Source organism: Nycticebus coucang, chromosome 23 (genome assembly GCF_027406575.1).
Source record: "Nycticebus coucang isolate mNycCou1 chromosome 23, mNycCou1.pri, whole genome shotgun sequence".
Classification (NCBI taxonomy): domain Eukaryota; kingdom Metazoa; phylum Chordata; class Mammalia; order Primates; family Lorisidae; genus Nycticebus; species Nycticebus coucang.
In genome coordinates, this window is record NC_069802.1 from 5,782,915 (window position 1) to 5,802,215 (window position 19,301).

The 19,301-nt window shown below is 41.2% G+C and overlaps 1 protein-coding gene and 1 pseudogene across 5 annotated transcripts in view; one reads left to right on the forward strand and one right to left on the reverse strand.

The window, feature by feature from the left end:
- Positions 1-19,301, forward strand: part of CORIN (corin, serine peptidase) — a 332,111-nt gene that overhangs the window by 13,710 nt on the left and 299,100 nt on the right. For 4 of the 5 annotated variants that reach the window (XM_053578127.1, XM_053578126.1, XM_053578129.1 and 1 more), the window contains exon 2: positions 17,354-17,498. In XM_053578127.1, coding sequence (XP_053434102.1) covers positions 17,354-17,498 — 145 coding nt within the window. Of the gene's footprint in view, positions 1-13,785; positions 13,807-17,353; positions 17,499-19,301 lie in introns of those variants that run through there. The other variant, XM_053578128.1, reaches the window with a different exon arrangement.
- LOC128575778 (60S ribosomal protein L35-like) lies at positions 15,917-16,314 on the reverse strand (annotated as a pseudogene).

Below are 19,301 nucleotides of genomic sequence, written 5' to 3' on the forward strand. Positions count from 1 at the left end.
GGAGATTAGGTACAAACTGGGGGACCCAGCAAATCATTGCACATGTTAACAAGAAGCCAGGTTTGTCCCTGTTAGAGAAACGAGTTACAAAGATAAAAAGGCAGAAAACCAGCTTCCAACCCCGGGATTGGATTTGGAGTTGCAGTGAGTGTGCGGTTTGCAGTGTGTAAAGACAGACATAGACACAGGTACAGAAGTAACTGTGGATGTGCACGCACGCGAGTGTGCACCAGATAAATACGTTTCCCCCTCTAGCTCCAGCTACTGAGAGAAACCGGGAGAGTGATGCCCACAAGCAACGAAGCACATCCTGTGGGTGCTGAGGAGGACCCAGATCTTGGTTTTTAAATGTCATTTTCTACAAAAAGATGTCAGGCTCCCTGAGGAAGTGGCTGATTCCAAAGATGAGGCAAAGAAAAGTACAAGAAAAATCCAAAACATCTTGTTCGAGAAAGCAAGGCAATACTCAAAGAAGGATTGGGTGTGTCCCGTGGACACAGAAGCTGGCTGCCTGGAGGCCACGTGGAAAGCATCAAGCGTCAAAGTAAATCACGGTAGGAGCAGGTTATGAACCATTGAGCAGAATAGGAATCCAGAGTCCATGCTAATATAAGTGAGAAAAAAGAAGTGGAAAATCCCAAGGGATGAAATACTGACATAGTTTCAAAGTCCATCTTCGCAAAAGATGGAGGGGAGAGTGACGTTACAATGCGCCTTTACTCTGTGACTGATACAATTGTCATCAACAGAAGGACAAACTGATAAGACGCACTCAGAACAAAGATGCCTGAGTGTAGTTCTAAGCCACAACTGAGAAACGTTCTACAAAATAACTGTCCTGTAATTTGCAAACGTGTCAAAGTCATGGAAGACAAGGGACGACCCGTACTAAGGAAGCTGGAAAACTGAGTGTGATCCTGGTTCTAAATGAACCCTTTTGGTAGAAGAGGTATTATGGGAACTACTGGAAAAAACTTGAATGTGGTCTGAGAATTAGGTGGTGGCAATGTATGAATGTGATTTCCTAATTCTGATGACTATATTCAGTTCATGGAGGAGAATTCCCCTGTTTGTGGGAAATATCCACTAATATATTCCAGAGCGATGGGGTAATTTAGTATCAAATTGTTCAGAAAAAAGTCCTTTGAACTGCACTTTCATATCCCATAAATGTATGGGTACTTTAAATGTTTTATAAAGGAAAAAGATGCACCGCAGGTGTGGTCCCACCAATTACCCTCCCTCCACCCATCCTCCCCTCTCCCCTCCCCTCCGTTTCCCCATATTCTTGGACTATAATTGGGTTATAGCTTTCATATGAAAGCTATAAATTAGTTTCATAGTAGGGCTGAGTATATTGGGTACTTTTTTTTCCTTTTTTTTTGGCAGTTTTTGGCCAGGGCTGGGTTTGAACCCGCCATCTCTGGCATATGGGCCACAGGAGCTACCCATTTTTCTTCCATTCTTGAAATACTTTGTTAAGAAGAATATGTTCCAGCTCCATCCATGTAAACATGTGAAACTTACTAATTCGACATTTACTAAGTGTAGAATATAAACGTCTTAACACAATAACTAAGAAAATGCCGCGAAGGCTATGTTAACCAGTTTGACGAAAATATTTCAAATTGTATATAAAACCAGCACATTGTACCCCATGACTGCATTAATGTACACAGCTATGATTTAATTAAAAAAACTTTAAAAAGAAATAAAAAAATAAAAAGGAAAAAGACAGTAGGGATGCATTTTTTTTGATAATTTGAGGAGATTTTTTTATTTTATAAAAAAATAGCTGAGACCCAGACTTTATTTGCAGTCATGGAAATTTTTTATTTGAAAGTAGTGAACAATTTTGTATATAGTTAATCTTATATTTCCAAAAGGAGAGTGTCTCTTCTAACTTCTTCTATTGAAAACAGAATTATTTATAATCACTTAACTCACAAGCATAATTCTTAAGTTCTGTTTTCTTTAGAAAGGATAAAACTACACATATCAAAGTGAGACAAATGTTAAACATTTAAAGAACAATCTTTTAAATTGATACAGTCTGTCTTAATTTGGATCTAGATATTTGCCTTTTCATAAGCAAACTCGAGGCATCTATAATATTGTACATATTTTTAAACATTTATCATTTATATGTTTGTTTTTTTCTTTCTCAAAGATAACTTTAGCACTGGAAAGAAACTTGAGACAAGTGACAGATGCTTTTCTTTGAAATGTACCACATTATCATTTTAGAAATGTTTTGTTACTTGGGAATACTAACTGTGGAAAGATGTCAAAATGAAAATTGAAAAATATGATGGATAAAGCAATGGGACCTACATTCTTAAAGCCTTCTTTTCATTAACTTCCTATGATTTTAGGGAATGTTATATAGTTCTTAATATCTTGGACTCTCTAATCATAAATATTAAATGTTCAGTATAATTTATGTCATAAAAATTCATTAACATATTAGAAACCATTTAAAATCATCAGTGGAAAGAAGCTTGGAAGGTAAATTAATAGATTATGACTGAAAAAATAATTCTAATAAGTGCCTAAAAGTAAATATTCACTATTCCTCATCAGTGAAGTGTTTTTAGAATTAGACCATTTCCTATTGTAGTTAAATTGAACATGTTAAGTTTTAATTAAAACTGAAGTCAATTTAGTAAGTTCATTTTTCATATCACCACAGATTATTTGCCCTCTACTTATTCATTAAAGCATTTATTAAATTGTGATTAAATGAATATTCGTGTAGCTGTTCACCCACTCTTCCCGGATAGACTGTGTATCCACAGGGCAATGATGACTCATCTGTCCATTCTCTATCCCCTGCTCTTAGCGCAGTTGGACCATTCTCTCATGTGTTTTTAATTCTTTATTGTGAGCGTTCTTTATTGTGACATGCAGAGACGTTTTGGTTTGCTTTCACTGGGCACCCTAGTGGAATTGCCAGAGTTGTACTTTTAAATTAATTTCACCACTTGGGAATTCTTCATCTTCTGTATCATGTAAATTTAGTGCCCAAGCCTGCGTATGAGACAGGTTTGCAATTTTTCACTTCTCATAGAGCTTTTTATGTATTTATTTACTTTTTTCACTTTTACAGAGATGGACGTTTGGTTCTTTCCTGGGGTGATAAAGTGGAGCTTTGCTAATCTCTCTCTCACTGAGCATGTAGCATTTTCAAAGTCCTGGCTCTGCCCAAGGCTCCTCGTTCCAGCTCCTAACCCAGGCCTTTTCTCAAGGTCCCTTTCTTGGCATTCAAGATACTGGACCCAAGCAAATCACTCCTGCATCCATATCCAGTGAGCCACTTCTCCCCTTAACCCAAATCCCTAGGACCACTGTAGCATCAACTTTTATACATTGTGCGCTGGTCTTCAGTTTCTTTTCTTTTCTTGCTCCTAGAGATTTCTCTTTCTTATGAATGTAGCTTCATACTGGGATTGCCAAAAAGAAAAAAAAATAGATACATTTTAAGAGACCTGGTTGGAAGTAAATCAACTATTACCTGAAAGTTATGAATTGCAGGTAAAATGGCTATGTGGAGCGTGTCTAGTGCACTCGACCAGTAATGACACCTTCAATTCAGCTTTGAAAAGTAACACAGAGAGAACATTGCTCAAAATGCGTATACATTTTTTTTTTTTGCGCCCTCCGTATTTAAACTGGCATGAACAAAACTTGAAGAATCTATGGGTGGTTACACTGGAAAAGACAAGCCATCAGGAGGGAGGAATGTGACATCTTCTAGGAGCTGGGGACTCCTGGCTGCACATTTACACTCTCTATTCCCTCAAACCCTGGGAGATGAGGCTGCTTCTTTGGCTTCAGGGTTGTAATAGCAGTTTCATATGGAGTACTTTGGGATGGTCTGCAAGATTTCTGGGAGTTAGTCTATGCCTGATAGGCTTCTATTGATTGTTAGGAAATATCATACAAAGAAGGGCATGTCCTAAGTTACTTGGTGTCTCACAGATCCTAAAGGGGAAGCAGGCGGGTGTCAGGAAGGACTGGAATTTGGAGGTAGAAGCCTGGTAGAAAATGGTGAGAGAGAACAAGTTCAACTCCGGTGTCGGTGTTCTGATGAGATGCAGTGTGCTTCTGGTCTTCGCTTCTGGATCAGGATCTTGTGAAGACATTATCTAGATGGGGCTATTGGGATCATTTCTCTACTCCTCTCTTCTCATTTTCAGCACTCTGCTTCCTGTCATGCACCTCATTGTTTCTGTTCCACATTGCTCTGAAGAAAATGGGGTTTACCTAAAAAGTGAAAAGAGTCTTGTATTGTTTGTAGAGATTATCTCCTCACTTAAATAAAGATTATAACTTTTCTCCATGGAACTAAATTGAGCAAACTCTGAACTGCATGTTAAAATGTATCAGGAGTCTTGAGTTTTCTGAACCTGAAACATTTTTTTTCTCTCCATTTTTTCTTTAGTAATTTCACTTGATTTTTGGAATATTTGTGGTTTGAGCAAGACTTTTTTAAATTCCTTATTTGCAGATAATGAAATATGGTTAGGATGGGAGATGACTTTATAAGGCCACCTAGATTTTCAGAGGTAGATGTGATATTGTACAAGTTGCCTCTGAAACATTCCAATCTTCTCTCTCATATTTCAGATTTCAGTTAAACGGTGCTACTCTCAAAACAGAAACACTAATGCGTTATGCTGCCTGGGTATTGAATTATTATTATCTAGTCTTCTTGACAGGTTAAACATTTTGTTGTTTATAATATGGGAACTTGGCATTTTATTAACAGTTAACATCTGTTCTGGGATGTACGAATATGAAATTTGGGAGAAGATTGTTTTTATTTTGTTTATTTTCAAAGGAAAAACTGTGGCCAGGTTTGGATCGCAGAACCATGTGTTCTGGTGCAAACTTGGTAATTGCATTTAGAGAGAGGGCATGAGTTATTTGAACTTCATATGCTTCAATTAAATGCCAGTAAATGGGATGAAAAGACTTACTGAAAACCAGATGCTTGTTCTTTATGCATCTTGGGATGTTGAACATAAACATCACAACAAAAGCCAGTGGGGTTGTCATAATTCACTGATGGATGATTTTGGCGGTATTTTGCTTATTGGTAGAGTGGGAGCTATTATTATGGAGAAATGACAGATACCTTTTTAGAGAGGCATCTAAATTATTGATCTCTTATTCAATAAATCTACCTATAATTCATGTAAAGGATACTTTCATGCCCTATTGAGAATGGGATGGAGAGCATTCTGGCACTGGCCATATTTTCATCTTTAATAAGAGGATAACAAATGACTTGTTTTTGCTCCATAGACAAAGATCAGAGATGAGTAACTCCATTTCTAAGACTAAAAAAAAAAATTCAGTCACATTTTGGAATGATGGTTGTTCAGGACAATATTTTAAACCAAACATCGAGTAGCAAGTAGAATCTTGATGTCCCCATTTTTTCAGGTCTGTGAGTATATTAACGTGTGATGCTATAATATCTCCACGGAGTTTAGAGGAGCTTCCTTAGCCTGTTCAGGACACATCAGTAGCAATGACCTTCATATCCTCGCAGGCTCTTCCCTGCTCTGCTGCAACAGAAGAGTAAACAGGTGCTCCAGTTGTCTCAGAGCAATACATAGTATTGATTTTTGAATACTATTTTCTTTTATTGTCTTTAACATTATAAGCAAATATTTTGCAGTAGGACAGATGGTCATTGAATTCTGCCATAGTTGCCCAGACAATCTCTTCCATAAGCACGAACACTCATTTTGGTTTAAAGAATATTTTGGCTTTGTAACATCATCAACTTTAAACACGTAAATAGAATTTTAACTAAATCTACCAGATAGGCATATGAATTAGGATGGCCTCTAGCTAGTAATGTTTGCGCACCTAAAATTTTACAGTGTTGACTAACCATCCTATATTAACTAAGTCTACATAATTTTATGATTTTATATAAGAATACAATATTTTGTCTCGGCACCCATAGCACAGTGGTTACGGCGCTGGCCAGATACACTGAGGCTGGCAGGTTTGAACCCAGCCCGGGCCAGCTAAACAACGACAACTGCAACAAAAAATAGCTGGGCATTGTAGTGGGTGCCTGTAGTCCCAGCTGCTTGGGAGGCTGAGGCAAGAGAATCGCTTAAGCCCAAGAGTTTGAGGTTGCTGTGAGCTGTGGCGCCACAGCACTCTACTGAGGGTGACATAATGATATTCTGTCTCAAAAAAAAAAAAGAATACAATAATTTTGGTATTTAATAAAATCCACGATGTAGTATCACATTATGAAGGTAGAATTAATCTGATACTTCAAAATACTCTTCTAATCAGAACAGTTTATGTGCTACCTTTAGTTTCCCTGATCTTTGGTGGTAATTTAAACAAATCCTCTTTGAAATAAAAATACCAACATATATCTATGTCTCATGCTGAATTTACTCTCTTTCTTAATAGTATCTTTGGGTGAATATTTTCACTTCTAGGGAAGGATGGCATAAGGTTAGCAAAATCTTGAAATGGTCAGTAAATATTTTTTTAAAGTTAGGTTATTGATATAAACTTGAATTTGCTTCCTATTTGAATTCTTACTACCAAATGACCTTTCTTATATGCTATCTTATAAAGCAGGATGCCATCCACAGCCTTCAAAGCTGACAAACAGGCATAGAACACTGGCACCCCCTTCTCAGAGCAAAATATTCTATTCTTTTCTTTTCTTTTTTTTAAAGAGTTGCCCTCAGTATAGTGCCGTGGCACCACAGCTCACAGCAACCTTCAGCTGTTGGGCTTAGGCGATTCTCTTGCCTCAGCCTCCCGAGTAGCTGGGGCTACAGGTGCCCACCACAATGCCTGGCTATTTTGTTGTGGTTGTTGCAGTTTGGCAGGGGCTGGGTGTGAACCCATCACCCTCAGTGTACGGGGCCGGCGCCCTACTCACTGAGCCACAGGCGCCGCCCAGAGCAAAATATTCTAAGCTACAGAAGTTGTCAAAGACTCATATTTCCCAATGTTCCAAGTCATCCTCTGCCAATATTTCATAAACTTAATTCTTGATAATTGGCCTATTTTCACATGATTTTTCCATTTCTCCAAAAGATAGAGACTAAAACCTTCTGTAATTAGAGGTTCCATAGAACTGTTATTAGAAAATTAGAACAAAGGTCTTTTTTTTTTTTTTTTTTTTTTGTAGAGACAGAGTCTCACTTTATGGCCCTCGGTAGAGTGCCGTGGCCTCACACAGCTCACAGCAACCTCCAACTTCTGGGCTTAAGCGATTCTCTTGCCTCAGCCTCCCGAGTAGCTGGGACTACAGGCGCCCGCCACAACACCCAGCTATTTTTTGGTTGCAGTTTGGCCGGGGCCGGGCCTGAACCCGCCACCCTCGGTACATGGGGCCAGCGCCCTACCGACCGAGCCACAGGCGCCGCCCTTTTTTTTTTTTTTTTTTTTTTTAAGACATTTGAAATGAAAGAAGTTGAGAAATATCGCAGGCCATTCCAGACAGCTCTCTTCCTGGCCATCTGTGGGGAGCTGGCAGTCCCCCATACTCTATTTCCGACATGGGTGCAGGCACAGAATCATGGAGGCTCAGGGAAAAGTCCATTTCTTATCTCCAAAGGGGCAGATGTACTGAGACATGGGAGGCTTTAAAACCTCTTACGCTGAGGGCTCCGAGGTGTGGACTGTTCCAGGGTTAGGAGCATCTGGGCTGGCTATCTGTGACTGAGCGGGTGAAAACTTAGTCTTCACAGGAACAGAGGAGTGAGAGTGAGGAGTGAAGAGCATATTCCAGAAAGCCCTGAAAACCATGATCTAGAATTAAGGACAAATTAGAGACTGTGGGATCTCTGGTCACCTACTGGGTTTCAGAAAAGGGAACTGAGTGACTGAGTATAGCTTTAGATGCCTTTTGTGTTGATTATGTTGAATTCTTTTTTATTGAATTACTGACAACCTGAAATTCCTCATCTGCAAACAGGTGTAGGATTAACCACCAGCTAACAGAGCTATTGTGAGGATTCAGAAGCTACATGTGAAGGGTGGAAAGGAGTGCTTGGGACCCCAGAAGTGCTCAACAGAGTTAGCTGCATTATTTTCAATATTGCTATTGTTATTATTGTCATACTGGCCACTTTCAATTCCTTGTGTTTGTAAGACTCTTTTGACAGTGGGAGGGCATAGTTAGAAGAGTTTATTGATCTACTGTTTTAAGATTTATGGGGTATCCCCTATGTGACGGGTCTCTTGGTAAGTGTTGGGGCCACAGCAGTGAGCAAAACCCACCTGGTCCCTGACCCTGTGGAGCCAACAGTCTAGTGGGCATAACCAATACAATCAAATAATCACACACATACTTGTAAACTGAGAAAGGGAAGAAAGAGCAGAACCAGGCATGGGGTCTGGAGTTGGTGTGTGAAGGGAGGCGAGGAGCTGGAGAGAGGCTGCTGCAGGCAGAGTGGGGCTGGGGCAGCGAGAGGCCAGGAACATGGCAGTGCTGTGCCCGTGGGTCCCCACGAGTGCGTGCAGTGAGGCTGAGGGCAGGCGGGGCCAGACCTCAGGAGAGTCTCCAGGGCCTGTTACTCAAAGTGTGGGCCTCAGACCAGTAGCATCAGCGTTACCTGGGAGCTGGAAAGGAATGAGGAATCTCAGACCCCTGGGCAGAGTACCTCCTGGGCAGAGTACCCAGCGTGGTTCTCGTGCACGCTGAAGCTATAGAGGCATGGTCTTCTACACCTGGTGAGGGAAGCCAGTCTTCATCCCTCACATCTCTGGAAGATGTTTTTTGTTTTGTTGGATATGGTCTCTCTGGGTTGACCAGCCTGGACTTGAACTCCTGGGCTCACGTGATCTTTCCACCTCAGCCTCCTGAGTTGCAGGATTACAGGTGCGCACCACCACATCCAGCTTCTTCTGGAGGGTTTCAAGCAGGGAGGTGACACATCAACTGTGCATTTTGAAAAGATCACTAAGGCTACAATGTGGAGATTGGGAAAGAACAACTGGGGATGTGAGGAAACCAGATAGGAGACTGCTGAAGAAGGCAGGAATATGGGGTCTCTGCACAGATTGCAGGACCATCTGGTCCAGCAAGTACCTGCGTTTCGACCATGTTTATTTTCCTCTTGTTTGCTTTTTGTTAACCACTGTTTGCAAACATTTTAGGCTACTACACTGTATTTAATCATTTGTAATTGAGCTTTGGTAAATTGTAATTTATTAAGTTGTTAACCTTTTCTTCTGATTTGTTCTGATTGAAACCTACAAAATGTAGCTAGTGGGGAGGCTGAGGTGGGCAGATTGTTTGAGCCCAGGAGTTGGAGGCTGCAGTGAGCTACTGGACAACATAGTGAGATTCCATTCCTAAAAAAAAAAAAGAAAAAAAAGGCACCAAGTTTCTGACCAGCAGGACGTAATTTACTGTGGCCACCCTGAGTTGCTATTATTCTATTATAGCAAATAAACTGGACAGTTACATTACTTAGCCCTAAAATCCCAAATGTATAGTTTTTAAAAAGAACTTTTCATGTTATTTTTCCTCCCTCCAATCAAAAGTGAGTATATTACAGATATAAAAATGTTTATTGGAATTTTTTGCTAACCATTTATTGTGAGTCATTCATTCACTCAAGATGAACATATTTACTCTTGTCCTACTATATACTAGGCACAGATTAGTTGCCTAAAGGTAAAAATAATGTTCCTGGCATATGGTATAACCATTTGTTGAATGACTTAAACATGGACTTTTAATTCCTTGGATTATAGTTTAGCAACTTTAGAAGGTATATGTATAAATGACCATGACAGAGGGTAGAAAGGGATGAATGCCATAGTTAAAATATCTTCAGCTGCAAACAGAATACTCAGGTTCACAGAGAGTTAATAAGAATGTATTCCTTGCTCATTGAATGCAGTCTGAAAGTAAGCAGTGCGGGCTGCTAAGGCGGCCTCACAAATTCAGTTTCCCTCTTTCTTGCTACTCTGCCACCCTCCCTGTGTAGCTTTCACCCCTGGGTCTGCTCCAGCAGGGAAGAGGAAAAGAAGTAGGGGATGATTCCTCTTCCTTGGAGAACACCTTCTAATTTCATCACAGAAACACCTTCTAAGTTTCATCTCAACTCACCCCCCCAGTCTCACAAGGAGAGAGGTTGGGAAATGTCATCTTTATTCTAGGTTGCTGTTACATTTGGGCCCAACCAAAATTTAAGGTTCTGTTTCTAAGATCAAAGAAGAGAATAAATATTGGGGGTCAGTTAGTCTCTGCCACATGCCAGAAATTCAGATAAATCAGAGATGTTTATTCTATCTGGGTAATCAAGGAGGGCTGTTTGAAGAAGTCAAAATATGAGTTACTTCTTTAAGGAGTTGGACTTACAAGGATGAATGTGGGAGAAATAAATACTATGTAATCAAGGACTATGATTTCCAAATTGTGTGCTTATGTAGCTCAAGTTGCTGCAGGACTAAGGGACTTTGCTGGGTATTTTAAAATTTGGAGGGAGATGCAGTGTCACCTGATGTGTGTTAGTCACCAAACGGAATACCAGCTCGAGGTAGCTCATGCATCAATGGCAGCCTGTGCCATGCCCCCTTCCATGCCGTCCTGTCTTCACGGTGCTGGGTGCTTTATGGTCATTGTACGACAAGGTGCACCAGGCAAAAGTCCCTGTGCAGCAGGCCACGTCTGATCTGACTGTAACTTTTAACACGATGTGCCGGTCTCAGCAGGCACCTACACTCCATTCGTATGCAATTGTGTGGGTTAACATTTTTTTAAATTTGGATGATTTAGAAATAGCTTTGTAAAGTTTATGTACAAAAGCTGGTGGGCTGAGTTTGGTCCACAATATACAGGTGGCCATAAAGTTCATGTGTGATTTTAAGCTGCACCCTAATTTAAATTGCACACGAACTTTATGGCCACCCTATATAGTTTTCTGATCCTTGACCACTATATTTAAGATGCAAAATCTATCTTGAAGAAGGGTACAACTAGTTAGAAAATAATTCTCACTTGGTTTCTTCTGAAATGAACTCCTGCTTTGCTGTAATCTGGTTGTTAGCAGCCTCGTTATTAAGTAGGTTGTTAATAGCCTGGTTATTTCTGTCTCTGACAAGCCTCTTGACAAAGCCGCCTAATACTTGTTTTCAGATATGACTGATTCATTAGCTCTTAGGTAAGTTCTAGCCCTGGCTGCAGACTCTTCTGTCTGAGGGGTTGGCAGGCACGTAGAGCCTCCATTTTCTGCAGCTGTAGACACAGCCTCACAAATACATCATGTGTTGCTGTCAAATGCTGCATGAAGTTTAAACAGAATAGTCTCATGTACTTGAATATCCATGATCCTTGACCTTTGCAATCTTAATAAAAGGATCTCAAACCCCCGTCCACCCTAAGTCTGAAGCCCTCCCCAAATCTCTGGTGATCCTTAGGGTCCATGATACTCATGATCAGCTCTGGCTCCAGGCTCTGCATCCTGGAATTAATTCAACTTCTGGATCATTTTATGTTGTCTTTTCTCATCATCCAGTGGTGCCCTGCCTCTTTCTCGCTCTGAGTCAAGTGTGGAGAACAGATTACGGAGTGCAAGGATGAATGTAGGTAAATAGGAGGGAGGAGGCATTTGCCTTCTTCCAGGTGGACACGATGGTCCTTTTTACTAGAATGTAGGATCGAGGGCTGGAGAGTCTTGCTTTGCACATTGATATATCCCAAGTGCCCAACAGTGCCCGACAGAGAGTATTGCACAATTACCTTTTTCTGAGATAGAGAACCCTGGGAGGATACCCGCTATGGCAATCAGGATTGTTTATTTGGTCTCAGACTTGTTAGGGTGGAGGTAATTTTGCAACATTCAGTGAAAAGACGTCAAGTGGCCAGTTGTATAATGATCTGGAGCTCAGAGCAAAGATCTCTGCTTGCTATTTAAAGATGTAAGTCACCTGAGGAGGGCTGGCAATTGAAGCTGGTGTGTGGGTGACATATAAAAACACTAGATTAGTATGATATATACTATTGTTACATTAGTATAACGGGGGGTGGGGGAAAAGGGTGAATGTGAGAAACCAGCCCACAAAAAGAGACAGAGTGACCAGAGAGGTAAGAGAAAGAGAAATCAGGAGAAAGAGCGTTAAGAAGGAGGAAGTAGCTATCTAAGACTGTAACCTCTCAAAGGATACCAGGATGTCATTTAAGATGTGAGTAATGAAGACTGAGAGTGCTGTTTGGGTACAGCAGCATGGAGGTCACTGGTGACCACAGACAAGGCTCTCTTGGTGCAGTAGCAAAGGTAGGTGACAAATTGCTGAGGCTACAAGTAGTAGGCAGTGACTGAGGACATTTAGCCAATGAGGATCAACAAGTCCCACGGCAATTTGATGGAAAAGAAGGAGGAACAGGTGACAAGGGCTGAAGTGGGATATAGGCTTGAGGACAGATTATTAAACAGAGAGACGTAAGCTTGGTAAAGAGCTGACGATAGTCATGGAGGATGGAGAGAGAGAGAGAGATTGATCAAGTATGTGATTAAAAGGAGGATGTGTGATTCCCATGATGGGAGAAGTAGATGGAGTTTGTAACAAGTGGAAGGATTCATCTTAAATAGGGGGAAGAACAGCTTTGTACATTAGTGCAATCAAGGGGTACAATGTGCAGGTTTCATATACAATCTGAAATATTCTCATCAAACTGTTCAGTGTAGCCTTCATGGCATTTTCTTAGTTATTGTATGTAGACATTTGTATTCTGCCTTCAGTAAGTTTTGCCTGTACCCATTCTAAGACGCACCATAGGTGTGGCCCCACCCATTACCCTCCCTCCACCCGTCACGGACAGAAGGGTGTGAGGCCATCTCCACTGGATGGTTTTTCTTCTCTCTGTGAGGTGGGTATTGGCAGAGGGGCAGCAGAGTGTGGGAGGAGGCAGTCTGGGGAGAAGAGGAACAGCTTTAAGTCAGCAATCAAGTGGTCCTGTTGGGTGGCTTTTTACAACCAGGTTCACCAGTCCAGGCACAGACACTAAGATTGTTGGATTCATCTGATGTTGGCTTTTATAGCACAAATGGGTGAGAAAAAATTCCAGAGTGGTAAAGAGGTTCAGGGAATTAGTAGGAATATTATTGAAATAATGGTCCAAATTCTCTAAAGAAGATATACCAGGAAATTAAGAAAAAAAAAAAAAAGGGAGAGTTGATGGACTGGGAGAGGACTCAAGGGATTAAGGGAGAGTGTTAGTAATTGAATCAGCTGCTGGGAGGGGAGCTCATAGAGCTAAGAATGTAAAAGAGGGAGGAGAAGAGCTCCCAGTGGAGACCGCTGCAAGAAATACCCTGCTGCAGCAGATTGTAGTGGTACTTGCCATGTAAACCAACATGACAGTTTTTAAAATAAATGTTGCGATTAAGATACAAGAAGCGAGTTTTGCCAACAGGAGTAGTAACCATAAGAATCACATGCTCTGTGCCGCGTGCAGGTTCAACCAGATACATCGTCCTTCCTCACCGTGACCATGGAATGCTGTGTTTGTGTTCAGCTTACAGTTTCAAAGATGAGGAGCATAGATTCTGGAAGAGGGATGCCATCTGGAGAGACCATTGCTCAGAGTCCACTGAAACCAAGTGCAGGGCTTGTCCTTGCAGTCTGCCCTGTGGTGTTATTCGCTCCAGAGTAAAGTCAGAGTTTGTTACACTCGAAACTTCCAAGGGCCTCTGAATAAAGCTGTATTTGCAGCAATGGCCCTAAGTGGCCACAAGAGCAAGAGGAAAGTTATGAGATCAAGAAGAAAGTGCTGTGCTATTGAATTTCTTCTAGGTATTGATTCCTGTTCTCTCTTTGATAAAAGAAATCAATTTCCTTGTTAGTACAGAAAATATTTAGACTAATCATGAATATGGTTTCTGGAGGTCAAATGCTTACTGATATTTACTTATATATGATATTAAAATGAGCCTCTGGCACCTTCTCCACTGTTTGCTTATGAAATAAGCAAAATAAATGGGATGCATTTTGCTTTAGGATCCCAGATAGTATCACGCTGTTGTGAATTATCCACACCAGAAGATTATTTCTTATATTGGTCCTGTGACCACCTTAACAAACAAATCATTAGTGCAGAAATCAAATAAAGTTCATAATTCCTTTATTCTTTGGATGTATTTCACAACTTTTTTGAACCTCTAGCAGACCTTTTCAGGGGCACTTTTCGCAGAATTATAGCTAGCTCAAGTCTTACCTTCCAGCAAGAACTCATTTTCCCATCTTTTGAATTCCTGTGGTACTTTAGTATATGGTGCTTGTCATTTGCTACTTTGAAATATAATTATATTAATCATTTACAAATATAATCTCTCCTAGAAGACTGTGAGCTTTCAAGAGAGAATTGGTTTTGAGATCATTGCTGTATCCATCACTATACTTACCATAAATTAGTAGGCATTCAACAATTAATTGTTGAGTAAGTGAAATAAGTCAATTTTGCTATTCTTTTTTGACCTGCAGTTTTACACTTTTTTTTTTTTATAGATAAATGTTATATATAAGCCTAAAAGGTCACCATCTACACAATGCTGTTGTACCAATGTGCTATTATAGATCTCATGACCAGTGGTGTATCTTCCTGAAGACCCACTATAGATTACCTGTAAATGATCTCACATTAGCTGGTGGCTTAAACCAGGGAATAGGTCAGCAAAGACATTAACCTGGAAAATTAAAGTGTTCCTCATTATAAGTCTTTCAAATAATGTCTCTCATGGAGAATTCTTAAATTACACAAGGTGTCATCCTATTATGTAGTGAGCACTGTTTGCAATGTGTTAGGTAACAAGAACTGATTCTGATGTAGGAAGAATACAACAGAAATGGGGATCACATATTCCTTGCAATTCAGAAGAACTTGTCAAAGTTGCATCTTTATCTATCGAAAATGACCAAGATAAACGGTCTGTGAGGCTAGGGAATGATACCCCATGATTATATCAATGTATACAGCTATGATTTAATAAAAAAAAAAAAGAAAAGAAAATGACCAAGAAGTAGTTAGCAAGTCCTAATAATCTAATGATATCATAGGATCATTCTGCTAGAACAAATTCTTGGTTATTCTAAGGCTCTATCTTGAAAGTCATTCATTAAAAAAAAAAGTTAGTTATTTATTGTAGAGGAAGAACCAGAAAAACCTGGTGACATTGGCATGGGGGGATGATGGAGAATGGAAGATTCTCTGGGTTATTGGAATAGTGTCATTGTGGGAACACCAATGTGGAGGTCAGGAGAAGTGGTCTGAAGGTAGAGAGAGGGAGACTAGTTTTAATTGGGGCTTTACCCACCAGGCATCCGAAGTATCAGGTATAATGTAAAAGGAAGCTCAAGACACAAGAGAGACCGAGGGAGACGCAGAGGTTATAGTTCAAGTTCCCAAACTGTCAGAGGAGAAAATGGAATCAGCAATCCAGGAGAGAACCATGAGAAACACCTTCCTTGAGGGCGGGGAGAGAGGCTTGGAGGGAGTCAAAGCACTGTTACTACCATCTCAGTCTTTTTAAAAGTCACTGTCCTGAGCTAGACATTTGCATTATAATAAATGAATTTCCAAAGATCATTTCTGGCAAAAGATTGATCTAAGCAAAGTTTGAAGCCTTTGAAGACAAGAACTTTATCCCAACGTCACTGCTGTTCCTCATCATCTTTCCCAGTGGATGGGCTGCAGGGGTGGCGGGAACATCCAAGACGTCTCAGAGTTGTTGGCATTTAACTGGAAAACACGGCAGGATCCTTCTCACTGTTCAACGTGTCGTCAGGAAGGTTGAGCCTGGTTGGATTACTAACGGCTCACAGATTTGGGCGAGACTGACACAGTTAAGAATGACGTCTGGATAATATTCTGTCCACACCTACTTGCCTTTTTTTTTTTTTTTTAACATCAGCCGGTTTTGTGTTTCTTTTGAGGCCGTAGGACCCAGGCTTTCAGCGCAGGCTCCCGCCGCGGGGATGCCGTTCCCGCGCTGCTGCTGCTGGTCCTCAGGTTCCCCTCGCGCTCGGCGAGCCGGCGGCGCCCAGCAGGTGCCTTCCCGGGCCGCAGATCCGGGGCCTTGAACTTCTCGCCCTCGTAGAACTTGCTGAGATTTTCTCTCCGAGTTTGGTTAATGACGGTGAGAACACGGACAATGGACGGACGACTCGGATCTTGGAGAGTTTGGACGCAGCGCCGCCTGTCACTTTGTCCACCCGGAGCTGGGACAGCTCCACCTTGAGACCGTCCGGCTGTTCCAGGAGCTCCCCCCGCTTCTTCCCGCGAAGGTCCAGCCTCCTCTTGGCCATCGCTGCAGGAGCCGCCTCCGCCGCTGCTGCCTGGACCAGGGGAGAGAGAAGTGGCCTACTTACGGATTTTTTTTTTATTTTTTATTTTTTATTTTTTTTTTGTAGAGACAGAGTCTCACTGTACCGCCCTCGGGTAGAGTGCCGTGGCGTCACACGGCTCACAGCAACCTCTAACTCTTGGGCTTACACGATTCTCTTGCCTCAGCCTCCCGAGCAGCTGGGACTACAGGCGCCCGCCACAACGCCCGGCTATTTTTCTGTTGCAGTTTGGCCGGGGCTGGGTCCGAACCCGCCACCCTCGGCATATGGGGCCGGCGCCCTGCTCACTGAGCCACAGGCGCCGCCCTACTTACGGATTTTTAATACTGTGTCAGGCAGTCTTTAAGGTAGCTTTGGGCCAGGGGGATTTCGTACCATGGTAATCATAGCCCTTTGATATAATGCCGAAGTGGCCAATATGTTAAAAAAAAAAAATCAAGATTGGGCAGCCAGGGTGCCGCCCACATACACCAGGGCTGGTGGGTTGGAACCTGCCCGGACCTGCCAGACAATGACAACTGCAGCAGCAGCAACAACAAAAATAGCCGGGCGTTGTGGGGGGCGCCTGTGGTCCCAGCTACTTGGGAGGCAGAGGCAAGAGAATCGCTTAAGCCCAAGAGTTGGAGGTTGCTGTGAGCTGTGATGCCACAGCACTCTACCCAGGGTGACATAGTGAGACTGTCTCAAACAAACAAACAAACAAAAAAAAAAAAAAACAAAAACAAATCAAGATGGAATAATATTATTCAAAGTTCATGTTCCCCTAAGAACCCGAAAAATGTTTCAGAAATAGATGATTTTCTCTTCCCTACTAAGAAAATGTATTTTATTCATTTATTAGTGTGACTTGGTGACTAACCTCATGTGGGCTCTAAAGTACACACAATACAATCTTTTAGAAATGCTTCTGCTTTAAATGGATAGCTGGAATTTAAAATGTCAAGTTACGTACTGAGTCTCTTTGTAATATTAAAACCATGCTTCATTTTTCCTCTCCTAGGTGTTGGGAGCTGATGACACTAACAGAGGTGACGGCTGCTCTCAGATGCTGGTGACTACCAACCTTCTTCGCTTCCTGCTGCTGGTCCTGATCCCGTGTATCTGCGCTCTGGTCGTCCTGCTGGTGATTCTGCTTTCCTTTGTGGGTGAGTGATGCTGTGATTAAAGAGAAATGAAGTCAAAATGAAAATGGTGATTTATAAGAATTTCTGCTTAGTACTTATTTAACCTAAAGTATCAAATCAATGAGGATTATCTACTGATTGTCTTAGGCAAATCTGTAGTTTCAGCTACTGTAACCTACATGTTATTATTATTAATATTAATTAATGGATTAATTAATTTAAAATATTTAAGGAATAATTGCTATGTTGCAAGCACTTTGAAAGTCCCTGGAAACTCAAAAATGGTGAATTTAGTTTTTTCTTAGGAGCTCACAGCTGAGAGGAAGCAATGATTATCACATAACACAACACATGTTTAAGGTAGAGGTGTGTGTATCCAAGGCCTGCTGAGGGCAAAGAAGGCGTGTGGAGGGAATTAACATTTTAACTTTGGAATTAAGTTAATGGAAGCTCAGGCTGAAAGGCAGTAGTTTAGGAGTATGTTTGGCAGAAAAAATAGCAAGTGCAAAAGTATAATCCCATGAAGGGTGGAGATGAACTAAGGAAACTGGGTGAAAATGTGATGGTGGTGGGAAGGGAGCTAGGCTGACAAAGACCAAATGACACAGGACCTTACATTTCATACTAAAGGATTTGGGCATCAGCATCTAATCACTGGTTTTCAAACTCTATTCCGTGAAACAAGGTTCGGAGGAGGAGACTCAAGGGTTGCACAAATATCCGACTTTGATGTGTAAAAGGTAGATCTTAAACACACACTCAAACTGAACATTACATACCAAATTTTAACCAGGTGGAGACCAGAAGCTAAGTAATGCTGGCAGTTTAATTCATTTGGATTTGCATCTTGCTATCTTTTTTAAATGACCCATAACCTGAGTTTGAAAGGTGAACTATTGTGAATAACAGTGTACACTTATCATGGTAGCTATTTAATGATATGAATCAGAATTTTTCGAATGTGTGCGATCAACTAAAATAGAGAAATATATCAAGATGATGCGGATCTAATTGCATTACCAATGATTTTTGAATTTTTTTTATTTCACTGAAACTACCTATTACTTTTCGTTGATTAGTTTTCGAAAGTTTTACACATAGAGCTTATAAAATAAATTAATCCCAACAAAATGCAGCTATGCCCATTTGTAGATTGTAGGGTGTTATATGGTACTTATTTGAAAGTAGCATTTATCTGCTACAAATGCTTGAAAACCACTGCTACGGGTGGTGGATTACATTGGAGGATCTTTCCAAGAAAGGAAAAATATGATTAAATTTGTATTTCCCAAAGACGGTAGAACTGGATACACCATAGCAGATTGGAGGCAGAAAAAATTGAAAGCAGGAAGACCATTTTCAGGCTCTGGAAAACCATTTTCAGGCTCTGGCTATGGTCTAAGTAAGAGGTGATGGGAGGTTGATAAGGCATCAGATACATCAGAATCAATAGAAATCAAGACCGGTTGGATGTTGGTGAGAGGGAGGCATCAAGGCTGACTTCTTGAAATCTGTCTTGGGTGACAAGGTGGATTTTGATGCCATCTTGTTAACGCAGGAAGGAGGAGTCCCATGGAGGTAGAGATGGAGGGCAGGCTGGCTGGTTGGTTTGTAAGTTGAAGATACTTGTGGTACAACCAGAACAACCAGGAATACCAGGAGGAACCGAAGTTTAAGTGTGTTTATCTTGAGTACATTCGACAGTGCAGGCTGGGCCAAGAAACGGAGGACTGTAACACGTTGCCTTCCTAAGGAAATTTCTAGAGAAATTGTGACTAAATATGATTTGTGCCTTCTGTGCTGACTTTAGAATTTCACTCGTGA